Raw genomic sequence first — 19,457 nt, forward strand, 5'->3', positions numbered from 1 at the left:
ATTTACTTTAAATACTGTTGCATGAGCCTTCTTTAATTCTCATTCCACTTCTTACCCTGGCCCTTCATCTTCTTGTCCATTATAACTTTAATGCATAAAATTTCCCCCTCATCATACAGCTTCAACTGCTTCAAATTCTTATATTTTAGACTTGGAAAACTGACTTTGGTATAATTTTTTTCATTACTTTTATAGAAATGCTTGTGCATCAAATAACCATATAGATACATCAGTCATAATTCACCTCAGGGAAAAATCATATGAGGTGGACTAATGCCAAGGTTAAAACTTTAAAAGGAGAGCTTGAATTACATACTCAAGAAGTATCAGTGAATCAGACATGCTTAAGATTGTTTCAACACCTTTAACACACACCAAAACAGCAAGATGAAACAATGGGTATTCTCAGCTGATTTCTCTGCTTCCATTAGGGACAATGTAATGAATAGAAATCTCATTTTATATATACTTTTTTTTGGTGGAAGTACAACATTATAGATCACAGATAGATGGATATAACAGATCTCTTAATTTAAGATATATCTGTCAAAAATCACTGCCAGAACCTTCTTTGGATTAAAAACCATAACATCTAACAATATTGAACCAAATGCAGAAAATACACAAAAATGTGTATCAGCATAGTACACCCTCCATGAATACACCTCACTAGTAACTAATATGCAAAACCCATTATGCTGAAAACAGGTAATAAGCAGCAGCGCATTCCATACACCAGTTCAAAAAATGTAAAATTGAAACCTCTGATCAATTCTTAGCAGCATGAATATTTCTTTAACCCCTTCACTGTTTCACCATCTCCATTCCCCATAAGTGTGACCCTGTTGCTACTACCTAATGCCGATTCAGATTTGTGAGAATTGGATAACACTTTTCTACTCGTGTTATTGTAAATCTCCCTAATTACAACTTGAAAAGCATCATTAACATTTGTTGCGTTCAATGCAGAAGTCTCCATGAAAAACAACTTCTCTGCTTCAGCAAAGGCCTTACTTTCTTCAATTGGTACCTCTCTGAGTTTCTCTAAATCACACTTGTTTCCAACCAGCATTGTCACAACATTCATATCAGAATGCACTGCAGGAGATTTTTAGAATCATGTCAGTTTTCTGTAAAAAAGTGTTAACATACAAAAAACATACTACTTGAGAAAAATGTAAATCATTGAAAAACCTAATAAGAGTTTAAACAGTTTGTTAGCCTCTGCTCCTTATATGCGAAATTTCATTCTCTTGGGATGTAGTTTACAACTTCCCATTGGACCAATCTATGAATAGCAAAAGATGCCTCCGTTGATATGGTACCCATTGATGTTTTAGGCTTATGTGCAAGCTATGAATTACATATAAAATTTGCCATTATCAGTACAACTACATACCCCTGACTATACACATATATTCTAAGTCTAAAAATTCTCAATAAGAAATGTTCAGGTACCAAATACTATTCCCCGGGTGATGCAAATATTTCAAAGCAAGGTACATGTTTTGGAGGCAAGGAAACTTCTGGGAGGTATTTCGCTATGTCTCTAGTAAGCTGGAACTGTCCTAATTTCCGCTGCTTCAAAAGTAAACAAAATGCCTTGGGCCTACAAGGTCAAAAAGCCCTCCCAGGCCATTTCTCACTCATTCTAAACAAATTAACAAGAAATTTTGAGAGCATACAAAACACGGCTAGAGGATTTGAAAAGAAGAGGAAGAACAATAATTTTAGCAGCGAATAAAGTGAACTGCTGCGCTTGAACTTGTGTGAGACTTTTGAATTGAGACTTTTCACCATGTAAATTACACATAATGAGCAGACATAAAGCTACTCCCTTTCACCAATTCAATTTCACACTTGCTTGCCATATTGTGTTAGGCTACCTTTCTCTTAATCTCTCCCAGTGGACAAACCTAAAAGAAATCACCTTATTTACATCAATTAGACAAAGCACTAATTCCACTTGTAACTGTAGAACTTTTCGTATAATTGTTAAAAAACAGAGTTACATCACAACTGAACAAAATTAGCACAAAAATCATCATGTACCATTGCCATATTAATCTCACACTTGCTAGCCATATTGTGAATGCGCTGAGCTGCCTCTCTCCTATTCTCCCTCAGTGAACAGACCTAAACAAAAAAGTACCCTACAAAGGTTCATTAAGCGAAGTACTCATTTCACTATCGTAACTGTTTTAACTTTCTGTAATTGTTAAAAAATACAGATATATCAGAAATGAGCAAAATTGATACAGCAATTATCATGACAAATACCCTAATTTATATTCATTAGGTAAAGATATTTGATGAGCATCTTGAAGGACAAATTTGGCTTTCAAACAGTGTCAAATCAACTCCATTTAGTTTCTCTAAATTTCAGGATTTCAAATCAGATAGAAATTTGATTGTTGATCCCACGTCGATGTCAAGAACTGGAAAAAACATTCTTCCCCTAACAATGGAACAAGATAAATCTATGGCATCTGTTGTGTTATGTACCAGATCAGGAAATGCCCTCACTAACTCTTAACCAAAATTTACTCAATCGTCATGATAGAAATGTAAAGATTAAGAAGGCACTCCAAATTTGCAAAATAACCAGTGGAAATATGCATCCCAAAGGATACAATCAGCTCTTTAAACTAGAATAATTCAGCTAACAAAAGCTACACAACAAACTACCCATGAACTTCAAGTTCTTTAGATGGGCTCAATCATGAGCTTTAAACCCAGGGGTACAACTTTGAACAAAGTATAGAAGGTAAATGCAAAGTAATCACCTTCTTAAAAATAGATCTAATGCACAAAATAATGCCAGGCTTGACAGTGATCTAAAAGACAACCTTATCAATGGATCATTTAATAGAACAAGAATATAGCAGACATTCAAAACCATCTCTTATGCTTCTTCAAATGCAGGGCATACTGCATTTAGTCTGTTGAATTTGGACATATCCACAATGACATCAGAGAGATTACTATTGATCACCTCTTCAATGCTTGTTTTATATATGCAAATCTATCTATATGTTCTGTCCATACAATATCATTGCATAGTGGATGCACATACATATATCATAGATTTAGTTACCATATACACTGCTACATAAATGCAGAATTGATACGCACATCCATGCAGATTCATGTAGCAGTGTTTGTAAGACACATAGCAAATGCAATGCTGGGAGTGCGTACCTATATACATACAAGTCGCAATGACACAGCATCAACCAAATAATTGATGCATAAATGCAGAATGCACATGTAAACACGATGCTGGGAGTGGGTATAAGCATACGAATCACTACAACACAGCATCAACCAATAAATTGATGCATAAATGCAGGCCCGCAGGGTGCACAGATAAATACAATGCTGCGAGTATATAAATACAAATCAAACTAACACAGCATCAGCAATTAATTGATGCCAAAATGCAGGATGCATAGATGAATGCAAAAGTGCAAGTGGGTATAGGCATACAAGTCACACTGAAACAGCATCAACCGACAAATTGATGCACAAATGCAGGATGCACAGAAAAATGCAATGCTGCAAGTGAACCTATGCATACAGGTCAATACAAGTCACACGGTCACATCAGTAACCAATAAATTAATGCATAAATGCAGTATGCACATATAAATGCAATATTCCAAGTGGGCATGTACATTCAAATCACACTGACACAGCATCAACCAATAAATTGATGCATAAATGCAGGATACGCATATAAATCACACTATCACGCATATAAATCACGCAAAACTGGAAGTAGGCATATACATACAAATCACACTATCATTGCATCAACCAACAAATTGATGCATAAATCCAGGATGCAGAGATTAGTGCAATATTGCAAGTGGTGGATATGTACATACAACCATATAAATCACACTGATACAGCACCAACCAATAGATTGATGCATATATGCAGGATGACCATATTAATGGAATGCTGCAAATGGGTGTATGAATAAAAGTTACACTGGCACAGCATCAACCAATAGATTAGATAAGTACAATATTACAAGTGGGCGTATACCTACATAAAAGTCACAGTAACACGGCATCGACCAATAAATTGATGCATAAATGCAGGATAGAATAGGACACAGATGCAGATGCCCTAGAACACAGAGCATTGATCAGATTCATACAGTTATGTAGTTGTGTATGCTACAATTTGTAAGACGCCCAAATATATATTTCTCAGATTCGTGCAGTTATGCCTGTGATATGTGCATCCAAATCACGTCCAACATAAGATTAAGAAGGTATGAGACACTTGAACACACCTAGAAAGCATTGTGTGATGCTAATTTGTAGTGACGATAAAAAGTTGGAGGATTTTACAGGTACTCCTAAGATTAAGAGGGTATGAAGCACCAAACACACCTAGAAAGCATTGAGTGATGCTAATTTGTAGTGACGATAAAAAGTTGAAGGATTTTACAATTACTCCTAAGATTAAGAGGGTATGAAGCACCAAACACACCTAGAAAGCATTGTGTGATGCTAATTTGTAGTGACAATAAAAAGTTGAAGGATTCAAGACTTACTCCTGAGCTCTTGGAGCCAACGAGCAACATTCTCAAAGGTGGGTCTCCTGGTGATATCAAAAACAACAAGGGCACCGAGAGTACCCCTGTAATAAGCAGATGTGACAGCCCTAAATCTCTCCTGACCAGCAGTGTCCCAAATTTGGGCCTTGATGTCCTTATCATCGATCTCCATGCTCTGGGTCTGAAACTCCACTCCAATTGTCGCCTTTGAATTCACATGAAACTCGTCCCGGGCATATCGAGCAAGCAGATTTGACTTCCCCACTGCAGAATCCCCTATCAACACCACCTTGAACAAGTAATCCTCCTCTTCCATTCCTCAAATGGGTATTGCTTCAAATTGTAATGCTTATGCTTCAAATTTGAAAAAACTGATTTCTTGCAATAAACACTCAAATTATGATTCAATGAAAAGAGATGTACTGGAGTTGGAAAATTGCAGGTAATAAATAAATTCTATGAAAACCGACTTTGCACAGTAACTTTAAGTGAAAGCTCCCGAATGGAACCAGCTAGATCGCCGCCGCATGTGCCGGATCCGAAGCCGCTATGTCGAGAACACGTTTTTCCGAGATACCCGGTTGAGTATTATTGAGCCTAGCTTTCATTTTTTTCCCAAATCAGTACTTCTTTAATCTTTTTAATTCCTAACAAGCATATATGCTATTTAGATTAAAATTATGGTAAAATGATACTTGTTATTTAGGAAAAGTAAATTGATATTTTAAAATATTAAATTGATACTTGTTATTTAGATAGAAAAAAATTAAGAAATATTCATATTCATATTCAAATTGATATTTGTTAGTTAGGAGTGTGTTCATTTTATTATTGTTCATAAATCTTTGATGAAAGAAAATATATTGAGAGCAATTCATGATACATCATTAGTTGAGGAATATTTTCTCAAACATATAAGGGAATGCACCACATGATGATGGATTGTGTAGTATGATCTGAAACTTTGATGATGAAAAATATCACACAATGCAATCCAAAAATGAATAATGTAAATGCACCATATGTCAACAAAACAAAGAAGAATGTATTTTTATAATAGTTTGCTTCAACCCCTACCAATTCCCAATTAGAAGTGATAGAGTATATCTATAGACTTCATCAAGGGCATCTCTAAGATACATGATAAATATTGCATTTATTTAGTTGTGGATAGACTAACAAAACATGCACACTCCTTTACCATCCTATCATATTTAAAAGCTCCTCAAACGACAGATATATTTTTCAAAGAAGATTTCAAACCACAAGGATTGCCTAAGGATATATAGTTAGTGAAAGGGTGGATAGATTTTTGAGTGCCTTTTGATAAAAAAAAATATTTCACTTGGCAAGGATAGAGCTTACCCCTAGCTTAAGCTATCAACTTCAGATAGATGGACATATAAAAATTATGAATAAGTGGGTTGAGGGTGCTTAAGCAATTATGCTTCAAATCAACAATTTGCACGGGTTAGGTGGTTACATCTAGGCGAGTATTGTTATAATACATCATACAAATGTCCATTGGCTTGTCTCCTTTTAAATCCCTATAATAATATGATGTACCATTTTTTGTTGATTTAATTTCATATATAGCAGGATACCAATAGCAAGTGAATTGGTTAATCAAAGCTAATAAATGTTGAAATCACGAACTTTGAGAAAAAGCCCATAATCAACACAAAAATTATGTAGATAAGCACTATATGAAGATGTCTTTTGGATTAGGGGACATGGACTAATTAAGATTGCAATCTTACATAAAGTCCTCCATTAAAACAAGTGGTGTTGAAAAGCTCAAACCCAAGTTATACATGTCTTCCACAATTTTTAGGAGGATAGGTGAAGTGGCTCACAAGTTGTAGCTTCCTAAAAAAAGCTAGATCTGCATGATGTTTTTTATGTCTCATGACTAAAGGGGGCTTGTGGACAACATATTGTGCCTAAAGATGCAACACCACCCATGGATGATGAGAATAAGAAAAAAATTGTACCAAAAAAAATGATTTTAGGGCGAAGAAATTGAGAAGGGACATCACCAAATATTTGGTTTGTTGGAAAAACTTACTTGTTGAAGATGTTATGTTGAAGGGACTAATTTTTATAAATTTTGTGAGTTTGAAAACTATGCAAAGATGTGACAAGGTTTTTCCTATTGTGAAGTTAGCCAGTTGGCAAGTTGTGTAAAAATGTGGTAAGGTTATAATTGTTGCAATGCTCATGATTTTTCAAACCCCTTAAAATCGCAATAAAGGAAGGTATATTATAAAGTTTAAAATGTCATAAATTTTGAAGGTTTGCAAACTAAAGAAAAGTGTAACAAAAGATGGAAGAAGTCACTTTGTTCATGATTTTGCAAAGTTTACAAGTTTAAAAACTTTGTAAAAAGTTGATAAGGTGCACAAAGAGATAAAAAGTGTGACATGCTAAATTGAAGGAGAAGATGGAGGGAAGAGAAGGAGAGAAGAGGGAAAAATGGATGAAATAAGTTTGCAAACTATATGATAGTGTGATCAATTAGAAAATAGATTCTTGATCTATGCAGTGAAGGAAAATTTATTCCAATGGTCATTTATTGGATCAAGGTCCTTTACCAACTATTGATCTTAGTTGTATTAAGAGGGAAAATTTATTCATCGGAGATCATTCATTCTACATCCAAAACTCTTGTCAACATTTTTTCGAGCCTTGTTTTTTAAAAGGATGAAAACCCTTTGTTTCAAGGATCAAAGAACAAAACCTATTTCATTCTATATGACAATCTCATCCATAGGTAATGAATGTGCTTCATGATTTGTAGGTTTCAACTATAATAAGTTTATGTATTTTGATCATTGTAGTAGTAGTTTTGAATAAATATATTTAGTTTATTGTTTCTATTACATCATTTTTTTTTGTATTCTAGATCTCATTGGAAAACCATTTTTCTTAATAGGTATCTAGTTTATTATTATTGTTGAAAAATTTGTGAAGATATCCAAATTTTATAAGTGATAGTTAAAGTTTATAAATTTGAAAGTTATTGGGTAAAAATAGTTCATTGGGTTTATTAGATTTTTTCTTTTGCATATAATGAAAGATAGTACATGGATTCTTTAGAAAACTCAATTATGATTTTATAAAGGTTCGTAATGGAGAAATGAAATCCATAGCCACACAATAATATATTTTTTTGAGCATGAAAAATTCTAAATTTGGAACTATCTAAAAACATAAGCAATTCATGAAGAACCATTAACATTATTCACACATACTTAAATGGAGAATAAAAACCATTTAAATTGATGTTTTACCAACTTTTCATTAAATCAAATCAAATTAATGAAATTAATGTAGAACTCTAAGAATTTTTTTTGTAATTGCTAAGAATGCTATACTTCACATGTATTAGCTAAATTATGAATTTAATGTACAATTTGACAAGAAAATAATATATATTTATGGACAAACCTAAACATAACATGCAAAATATTGGTATATAGCAAAAACAAAACACATTATTTGTTGAGAAAAATATATGAATTGACAAATACATGTTTAAGTTTGTAAAGGGCTATTAGAGTGAATTTTTTCTTTTTTCTTTTTCATATGTGATAAATGAGGAATAACAAAGATAAAGGAATTGGGCGAGACAAAGAAATAATATATGTACATTTTGTTATACATCAAGATTAGACCTAAAGAGCCTCATTATTTAGTCTTAAACCTTTATGAGTAAAACCCGACTCTACTTGTATCTATTTAATTCAATGTGATGCATTTGGGTCTAATAATGTTGTACAACACAACATTGAAATGAAGGTGGCATCCAAATACTTTTGGAGGAAAATAGAGTGTTAACAAACATTTCTAAAATTAAGTCTCTAGAATATGTTGGGTAATGCTCTTGGTGAACAAAGCTAAACATAAGTTAGAGGGTGATTCTATTTGAAAAACTGTTGAGGAACAAATCAAATATCAATTGTAGAGGGATTGTGTCTCAAATGATGTTAGGAAGTTAGGAACAAAGTTATATAGGTAATAATGAGTGCATATCTCAAATGATGGGCAAGAATTTAGATAGAATAGATAACAAAACTGCAATCGGACATGTTACATCCTCAAAGTAATTGACCGTTCACATAAACCCACCATTTTGTCATGCAATCCATAAACCATTATGAGAGCATAACACCAAACAACTTGTCAGTGCTATTCAACGCCACCTAATTATTTAATAAAAACATAAAAAAATTGTAATATTAACATAAAACTAAATATATAATTATCTTTTGAGTAGTAATACATTTAATACAATGAAATTCATAAGAAAATATATTACTAGTTTTTTTTATTACAAAGGGAAAATGTTATGTCAAATAATGCAATATATATTGTGTATAGCATTTGGTATCAACTAAGTTTATTTTCTGAACGTTTAGGATCAAACCACATGATCCATCATCAATAAGAAGAGAGACAAAAAGAAAAGAAAAAGTACAATATATGCATAAATTTTATTATCTTTGACAATTTATGGAGCCTGTACAATCATCTGGAGGTTTATTAAATGACGCCTCATATTCAGAGCCACTGGTGCCGCATTGATTAAGGTGAAACCCTGTCTGCATATTTTATTTCTCAGACAACGGGTATCATGCGTGATGTAAGTTTTCTGAAAATTTTCCCTGTTGTATGACTGCTTAATTGATCATCACTGAAATTTTTTGTGGCAAGAAATGAAACCAACTATGGATTGAATGCTTCAAAGCAAGTTGCAGGGGATTTCCAAACATGTATGTAGATTTTTAAACCCTGTACCCTGTATATATACATCAGTTCAGTTTCTGTCCTTTGCAATATCTGCAGCTGGTAACATGTTAAGGATCCATTGGGTGAATGAAGATTTTTTCTGAACAGAGGTCCAGATTACTGTAGATTGGTGAAATGTCAGAATACAGGATCTATGATTTAGTTCAGTAGTTGTTTTATGGTGTTGATGAGTTGTAGAATAATGTGTTATTGCAGGGTGTTGCAGAGAATAGTTTGGAGAAATAGGTTCCTGAAGAGAGAGAGCATAGCCATGGGTCACAGCCAATATACACATTTGGTTTCATGGGCTGTGATCTCTCTCTTCAGGATCTTATTTCCACCATTAACAAGCTCAAGAACACCAGGAATGCCCTTGTTCTGGTATTATCTTTCACTTTGAATATATTGCATGTAATTTACAGTGTTCTGCCAGAATGTAAAGGAATATCTTCAGCACATAAAATGGGTTTCCCTGTCTTGCAGAGCCTCCATCTGGTGTACTTCTTGGTGTTATTGAGCTTGTTAAATGGTCTGCACCTTTTTTTCAATCAGATAATGTATATGTTGAATCTTTGTCATTTTAAAAAAGAATATAGCAAATGTATATAGTTTTTGGATTTGAAATTTTTTTTAACTGTCAATGTTTCGAATCACATTATGTGATCCATCATCAAGAAGCAAGAGAACTCAAGGTATTGAATGGAGCACTTCTTTTCTTAGATCTTATGTACAAGTGTTTTGGACACTTTTTACAACTGGTTAAATTAAATAGTTAACTAATCAAAGAAGATGTTATAAAAAGTTTACACATTTTTAATGCTATGTTGGATTTTTGGGAAGCTTGAAGTTAGGGTATACCACTAGTGAGTCCTCTCTCCTATATTTTGTGATTTATTCTAGTAATCAACAATCAGATTTGCATCAGTTAAGTCTTGATACACTACAAATGCACTGTGTTCTCTTTTTGGTCAATCTTGTACTTGTGCTTTTGATCTTTGTGCTTGTGGTCCTAAATCTTATTTGTACTTGTGCTTTTGATTTTTGTGCTTGTGGTCCTAAATCTTATTTGTACTTGTGTTTTTGTGCATATGGTCCTAAATCTTATTTGTAGTATTTACCTCCAATAATTTGGACCTGATGGAGTTAAAAGAGTTTTAAAAAAGTTTGCATGTTAGAATTATGAAATCAACTAGCTTCTCATGTTATTCTTTAGCTAAGTCATTAGGTCAATCTAGTGATTTGGACAAGTTCATAGATAAATCACATAGAATGCAAATAGTTAGATATATCTTATGAATGTAAATATAAATGCTATGCTTTTTTAGATCAAATAATCATTTTAAAGAAATGTAGTAAGTAATATTGGATGATCAAGTATGATGTCTAAATGATTAGGTCATTATTGTATCATATAACAATATCATATGCAAACTTGAAGAATTTGTACTTGAACCAATGAGTAACAATTAGTTGAAGGTAAATCAACTTGTGCCTAGGATGAAAATTGATCTTGGAATTTAGTGGTCAATAGTATATTTGTGGTTCTAAACTAGTTTCAAGGACGCACTTGCAATTTTTAGCTAGGATTAAAAAAACATTTATGAAGGTTAGGTCCAAAAACATTAGGAAATAGGTACAAGTAGAATAAAATAAAGTACAAGATGGATGCCAAATCTTATATAGAAATACATTATTTGGACGCTAGACTATTGGATCGGGGTTCGATATAGGGTCAAAGAGAATGAGAAAAGTGTTAGGGGTGCACTTTTCTTTATGTCTCTACTTTGATTTTGATCTAAGAGAGGCTCAAGTTCATGATCAACTAATTAATTGTTTGTGAAATTAATTAGAGAGAAGTAATTATGACCTTCACATGTGATCATTTCTTGTTGGTTTTAGAGATTAAGAAGATTGCAGTAGGCTAGATGTGGACATGGGATGATATAAAGCATCATAGAGAAGATGAAGAACATGTGTGTGTTTTGGCATCAAAATAATGCTACTTATTAAATTCAACATTTTTACCACTTTCCACAAGTGAGGAAAGCATCATATACCATGATGAATTCATGACAACTGTTATGGAAACATAAATGCCCATGGGGGAAGTGACAAATTTATCACAAACTAGACAATGCATGAAATGTGAAGGGTTTTGTTAATTCATTTTAAATTTTATTTATTGGAAGATGTCTTGGGGAGATTTTAGAGATATGAGAGGTCTATAATAAATGGTTGGTAAACAAGTGGAAGGTTTAGATCTCTTATTTATATCATTTTTGTAAATTATATTTGGAGCTTATGACACTCTAGAACATGAATTTGGAGGCAAAGAATCCCAGATCTTTGATTCCTCGAAGCAGTGTGGGGTTATCATTCTAAAACACACCACTATAAAGTTTCAAAGTTAAAATAACTTATTGATGGCCTATATAAACATGCCAAATCTATCAATTGTGATGTACTAGATGGACACATAGTTTCTCAACCGTTGTTTAGCATACTATATAGTTTTTTCACATCTTATGGTTTCTGTAGTCACACAAATCTGTCTAGCTTAATTAAATAAATATTCGCTATTTATTTGATTAAAAATCCACTAGCCACTAGTTAATTAAATTAATATTTAATTAATTCATCCCCAAACATTCTTCTATTAATTAAATAAATTATTCAATTTATTTTAATTAATTCATTAAATCAAATTCCAATTAATTAAATAAATAAAATCTATTTATTTAATTAAATCCCCTTTTTCCTCTTTTAAATAAATTAAATAAAACATTTATTTAAATCATTATCCCCACCCCACTTGCATTTTCCTACAAATGCAACTTGCACACATTTATTGAAATAAATGAATTTTTATTTTAAATAAAATCCTATTTTCCCTCACCCACCAAATCCAATTGCATTCCTAAATCCCCTTCCAGATTCTTCTAACCCCTTCCTAATTAGCCTAATCCATCCCCTAATTATTGTCACATTCCTAAGCAAAATGAAGTCACTTCTCAAAGACTCCAAAGTCTTTGAGAAGCATTTAATGCTTTGTGTGTTCAACAAATTAACCCCCAAAGTCCTCCAAGACCACTAATGGCTCTTACATGACCATTTATGGCTCTTACATAACCATTTATGGTTATTTCAAACTTGTCTCCCCAAACATTTATTGTTTTGACCATATTCCTCCATTTCACATTTGCACAAGAGTTTATCCATTGGATAAAAGTTTTATTCTTTGAATAAAGAGTTTATTCATTCAACCAACCTTGACTTTAACTTCCAAAGTCATATCAAGCATTTAATGCTTATTTCCTCCCCTTTCAACCTATCTCACATTGACACTTGTCATCCTAGGATTGGGTTGAAAGCCCTCACATGGATTTGAAATCATTCAATCTTGACCCTTGTTGAGATTGCTCAATCTCAACCATCCATTGCTCCATTTTTCCTATAAATAGAGCCCATTTCTTCATAATCCAGATCCTGAAAACTTGTATGCATTTAAGATATAGGCATTTTAAGAGAGCATTTTAGCATAATTAACTAATATCTTGTCATTTTGGATAAAATCAACCATTTTAGTATCAATAGCTTAATATTAGCTTCTTTATTTACATTTGGAGCACAATACTACAATCTCAATCCTCCATAAGCATCCATAGTGCAAAAAGCTGCTGAGAGCTACACTATTTTGGAACTTGGAGAGGAGAGGAACAAGGGAGAAGGAACTAAGAGCATGCTAAGAGGCATTTGGAGATGCCTCATTATCTTTATTTCATTAGTTAGATATATTAGCATTATTTTAGTGTCTCTCTTGATATGTCTGTTTAGATTAGTTTTTGATTGAATAACACTAATGATTTTCTAGTGTGTCTTGTGTTGTTTAGCTTAGATTAAACCTTGTCCATTTTGCAGGGCATCATTTGGTGAACCCGACGTGAATCCAAGCACCAAAAATATCATTTTTTAAAAAAAACTAACATGTTTGAATGTTGAAAATGTCACACAGGTTGCGCTTTGGCGCTATTGAACTCGTTCTAGCGCTATCGACACTTATGCTTTTAGCGTTATTGTTCTTACAATAGCGCTATTGTCTCAAGTTTAGCGCTTTTGAAACTGTTTTGGCGCTTTTGACATTATTTTAGCGCTATTAACCCTGTTTCAGCGCTTTTGCCTCTTTGTTTTTCCCTTTCTTTTAGCGCTTTTGTGTTAAATAGCGCTTCTGTTCAAACACAGACTAGCGCTATTGTAACAGAACGTTGTAAAAATCACCTTGTAACCAAAAAATTGAAAATCTTAGGCTTGTGGAAGCCCCCCTTGGACATAGATCTTACTAACAATTTGTTGTTTGTGCAGGTTTAAAACTCACCATAAAAAAAATCACAAACTTGTCTTTTTGGTGCTTTTAAAACTTGAACAAAAACAAATTTTCCTTGTTTTCTAGTTAGGGTCACTCGTCTTTTGGTGCATTAAAAATTGAACAAAAAAAACATTTGCTTTCATTGCAAGTTAGAACACATTTTCTTTTGGGGGTTAAAATCAACAATTTGATTTCCTTGCATCAATTCAGACTTAAAATTTACAATCCACACTTCAAAATTTTGGTGCAAATAAAATTCACAATCAACCTGTCTCAAATTTGCACAAGCCATTTACTTTATGCAAAACGTGCTTTTTTGTTAAGTTGACAAGGACTTCCCATTCCTAGTGTACAAAACATATTGCCTTTGAAAGTTAAAAAGAACATCATGATTTTTGGAGCAACATCTCCAAAGAGTTAGACCACATTTGCGATGATGGGTTAAAAAGAACAAGTGTTTTTCGTGTTTGGCACGCTTGTGCAAAAAGTCGATCGAGTGGTCCCACTTCTAACACACACTATCCTCTCCCTTGGCTTTCGTGGTCCTAGGTGCAAGAGAAAAGTGTTAGTAACACTCAAATTTTATCTTTTTAAGAGCGGCCTGCCAAGGGATCGATACTCTTGGGAACGACCTCGAGCGGTAAATCCTTCGAGCCGCTATAGAAATCAGGTGAGAGCGAAAGCTGTAGCCTTGGGTATAGCTATTCCTACAGTGTAACTGGCCGAAAGGACAAATGGGCCCCACCACCACTTACAAGGCTCTTAAGTGAGTCACTGCAGAATGAACTTATGTCCAAAAACATCGAACATGACTAAACACCTTTAAGTAGTAGCCCACCTGTTCTATTGATTGAGGATATTTGCGATATAATTTAGTGCAAGAGCATAGATGGTTTTGCTCCCAAGATACTCACCATACATATTTCCTTGAGTAGAAACATAGCTTTTTAAAAAGTCACTTGTGGCTTGATAAAAGTGGTGACTCCCCCATCATAGGGATCATCTATTTGTTATGCTCGTGCAAGACTTAGTATATCACATCCTTACCTGTCACGACGAGATTCATAAGGTATGTAGTACCGAAGTCGAAGAAATATCAAGATGTGGGCTAAATTTGTCACAACTGGCCATTTGACCTTAGGGATAAAAAGTGTTTGAAGTGTGTTCGTTTAGTCAAGACCAAGTGCAAATTGAGCCGACTTTAAGCTTTGGAAATACACCTTAAAATACATCTAAAGGAAGGGTCATATACAAGTCCAAGGATTGGGTTGATCTAGACCCATACTCATTTGTGCCTTTGAGGCTACATTCTTGTGTTTGTGTGTTTTGCTTTGTTTTCTTGTCAAAGAAAAATCAAAAATCACTTTCAAAACAAAGTATTCATCCAAACAAACACTTCTCAAAACAGCCAAAAACATCAAAAACAAAGTGCAAACAACAAAGAGACAAATTTTATGACCATTCTTCACATCTTGCGAAAGAAGAAGCGTCATCAGAATATCAACTTGAAAAGAAGACCATTAAGCTCAAAGGCTTTGATCAAAAGGAGGAAATTCTTCTATATCAATAGACAAATCTTTGTCTCCCATAGAGTTTTTCTGCGTCACATGCGTCTCTACCTTCAAGGCAAAACAAATGAATTTGATTCAGAATCATTGAACCGCAGAGCTTTTATGCAATATAGAGCTCTGAGTTATCACAAAAACCAAGGAGATAAGATTAATCCCAACTTTTTCCCAAACGTCTGTATCACATACAACACAACTCGAGAAATACCACCAACACCCGAAAGAGAAGAGTTAGAGTTTGTCCCATTTGTAACACAAAGCTTTTATTAAAGTTGAAAACATTTCATCCATCATCTTATTCATACATCATCACTTCATCATCAATCCGTTCCAACTCTCAAAACATTAAGAGGTTCTTGTCCCAAGTTCTCTTTTAGATATTGCTTGAATCAAACACATCACATCACTTTTTAGATTGTTTCTACATCTAGGATAAACTCATCCTAAGAGACACATCTACGTAGGTTAAAACTAGTTCATGAGTGAATCCTCTCATTACTAGGTAGTTAAATCTGTAACACATCTCAAATTTCTCTACACCTTATCACATCAAAATCTTATCAAACAAGCAAGCAATTCAAAGAAGGAATTTTGGTTACATCTACCTTAAAAGTGCTAGAGATCTACATGCAACACAATTCACCAACCATCAATCTTTCATTTCATCAAAACCTCATCATCATTTTCACACAACTTCAACAAAAAGCTTGCAAGCAAAATGGCCTAAACCCGATCAAAGTCAAGGCAACGAGAAATAGAAATGGAAGAAGAAGAAGAGGAAAATCTCAATGAATTTCAAGAAGCACTTGGAGGAAATGCAAATGACGAAAACCCAAGTACTCCCACTCCTGCAACAATAGAAAGGGCCCAGCATAATCCTCTCTTTAATAGACTGTTTGACGAAATACTCAGGAGCAATGCGGATGCTCACTTCTTAAAACTCGCTCAAGAAGGAGCAAAACTCCCCTCTGACTTTGATCTTGCCCAATTAAGACAAGCATCAGAAAGACAAAGTCGCCATGAAGAGGAAAGAGGTAGAGATCCCATCAGATATAACATTCCTCGAGGTAACCCACCACCTCCTCCTCCAAATGAAATGGAGATGTTGCGGCAACAAGTCGAGAATCTCGCCCAACAACTTCATAGTGGTGTCAAGACTAACCAATTCTCACTCAATGACATCTGTCCCTATCCTTTTGATAGGAATTCTTATATGCCACCCTTTCCACGAGGATTCGAAACACCCAAATTCAAAAAATATAGAGGAAAGGGAGATCCTCGTGATCATGTCAGAGAATTTCATTCTGCTTGTCTCGAAGTGGCATATGAAGACACATACCTAATGCGCCTTTTTCCCCAAAGCTTGGGAGGAACAACCACATCATGGTTTTCCCGACTATCAGGTGGCATTAGAACATTTGAGGAACTTATCCAGAAATTCCTCGCTCATTACTCCCATAACATTGAACGCGACATCACCATGGCTGATCTGTGCAACACTAAACAAAAACCAGGTGAACTATTCTCAGTATTCCTGCAACGATGGCACCAAATGTCTAGCAGACGTTCTCTTCAGTTACCTAAACGAGAACTAGTGGAAATATTCATTTCCAACTTAAACGAAGAAATGGAATTTCACCTGGATGTCAAAGACACTGACTCTTTTAATGATATGATCACCAAGGGTTTGAAATGTGAACGGGCACTCATCAAGAAAGGACTTATCAAGATCTATAATGAACCAAAGGATGGTCCTCTCCCGCGCTTCAATAGCGATAAACCAAGCTTCTAGAACAAAAACAAGAATATCGTCAACGATGGGGTTGTGGATGCCCGGATTGTCCAAAATGCACAACCTGTGGTTCGGTTTGCAGGACAAAATCCTCCACCTCAGAATAACACAAATGTTCCTGCTAATCAAGGTCGCATCACATCTCACGATGAACCTAGACCTCGTCAGCAAAAACAAAAACGAACATACACTCCCTTAGGGGAACCCATTGAAATAGTATTGCGACAACTCATTTCTCAAAATTTGGTCACTCTACCTAAACTATCAAACTATGAGCCTCAGGTCAAACCGGCATGGTGGAGAGATACTGAACACTATGAATTCCATCAAGGAAGAGGACACAAGACAAGTAATTGTCACCGATTAAAAGATCTTATTCAGGATCTTATTGACCGAGGAGAAATTGAAATTGAAGGACATGACCTAAAAACAACCAATAATGATCATCTGATGTTTAAAAATCCACTTCCATTGCAAGATCAAAGGGGTCCTTCCACTTCCAGGCGAGGCACTAATACCACAGATTATACGCAGGCTGCGTATAATTACACTGTAAATCATCTATATGATGCCAGTGAACAAGTTGCAACCATAACCTTCAAAAATCCCAACTCAAATTGCAATGTTGTTACACGTTGCGATAAGGTTGCCATAAAGGCAGCTCCACAAGGCACCACCTCCATCCCAAAGTAGTACAATCTTGTGGAACAATTAGATAAAACGCCTGCACTTATATCCATTTTAGAGCTATTGCGCCTATCGCCCTCTCATAAAACTATATTGGATCAAGCACTCCAAGAGGCGCCAGTCCCTGCAAATCTGAATACAGACCAATTTCAAGCCATGGTTGGAAGTCTAAAGTCATCACCTTGTCTCACTTTTTTCGAAAGTGACAACTCTTCCTTCCAACAACCTCATAACGCTTCACTACACATTGAAGGCTTTATCAACCAGCATAGGATCAAACGAGTCTTGATAGATAATGGAGCAGGCCTAAATATTTGTACACTACAGTTGGTCACAACATTGGGATATGCAGTAGAATTAGTGGATCCTCGTAAGAAGATCACAATCAAAGCGTATGACGATGCAGAGCGTTCATCAAAAGGAGCAGTGGTACTACCAATCCGAGTAGGCCCTTGTGGTAAAACACATAATCTATCAGGTTCTGGACCTTCCTCTACCATACAATCTACTGTTAGGGAGACCCTGGATACATGCCATGCAAGTTGTTCCATCTACCTATCATCAATGTATCAAGTTCCCACATAACGGTGTAGAGATCACAATCCTGGGCAATGCAAATCCCTTTGCATATTGCCATAATATCAGCCATCAACCAGAGATTACCGTTCCTAATAATAGAGAAGCCATTTCTTCCACATCATATATAAGTCCCACCTCTCTTGCCAGTTCAAATACCACTATACCAAAGCAAGAAAAGCTTAAAATGAAAATAGCAGAGGAAGGTCCTGGGGAATACAACTTGAGTCAACTCTTTTGTGTGGGACAAATTCCCACTTCTCCTAGAAAACATGGTAAACCACGATAGGTACTCCAGCAACCACTAGTCACGCCAGCATGTGCTTTGACACCTTTCATCCTTGGAAAGAGTCAAGAAGAAGAAACCCAAGAGGAGGACTTAGCGGACTGGATCTATAAAGATCCCATCACCACCGATATACCACAAGTTAGACTTCCTACGGATCAGTATGGCAAAGGCCTCCTCATTATGCAAAGAATGGGGTATGATGGTCAGAGTGCTTTAGGATATTGCAAACAAGGACGACATGAACCTCTGCTGTCGAAATTCAAGCCCAAAGGTAATACAGGCCTAGGCTTTGAAAAAAAGATCTTTCCTAAACTCAAATTCAAAGGAAAACCCAGCAAACCATTATGTCAGCCTACTGCAAAAGGGACACCTTTCATTATCAAAGCAGCATCAAGCACCATCACAACTGCCCCACCGAAGCTCAAAATCCCAACACCACCGTCTACAATACCAATCATCCCACCAATCAAACCAGTAATCCCATTCGCAGTAGTCATTACATCCATAGTACCATTAGCATCAACAACTGTATCAAAGCCCGCAACAACATCTATGGCACCAGCAGTTCCAGCAGAAGCAACTGAGTCAACACTACTGATACTCCCTGTACCAGATTCCTTGATCCCCATCAACCTTCCTACAGCACCAATCACTACCAAGGTACATCAACCAATCACACCTGCAGTATTTAACTCAAAAGACATCCCAGTATGGTATAGTAATCGGATGCTGGAAAGTGACTCAGATACCGACTCACATGAGTGAGAATTTGATTCTGTATAGCTTAACACTTCAGATGAGGAAGACACATCACCAC

The 19,457-nt window shown here is 35.1% G+C and overlaps 1 protein-coding gene across 1 annotated transcript; it reads right to left on the reverse strand.

Moving 5' to 3' along the window:
* Positions 1–442: 442 nt before the first annotated feature.
* On the reverse strand, positions 443–5,190 carry LOC131045105 (ras-related protein RABA5c). The gene is made up of 2 exons (XM_057978639.2): positions 4,572–5,190; positions 443–1,098 (listed from the first exon to the last, which is right to left on the reverse strand). The coding sequence occupies exons 1-2, from the start codon at positions 4,888–4,890 to the stop codon at positions 776–778; spliced, it is 642 nt and encodes a 213-aa protein (XP_057834622.1). The 5' UTR covers positions 4,891–5,190; the 3' UTR covers positions 443–775.
* Between the last annotated feature and the right edge of the window lie 14,267 nt (positions 5,191–19,457).

The sequence above is a fragment of the Cryptomeria japonica genome, chromosome 3, assembly GCF_030272615.1.
Source record: "Cryptomeria japonica chromosome 3, Sugi_1.0, whole genome shotgun sequence".
Classification (NCBI taxonomy): Eukaryota; Viridiplantae; Streptophyta; class Pinopsida; order Cupressales; family Cupressaceae; genus Cryptomeria; species Cryptomeria japonica.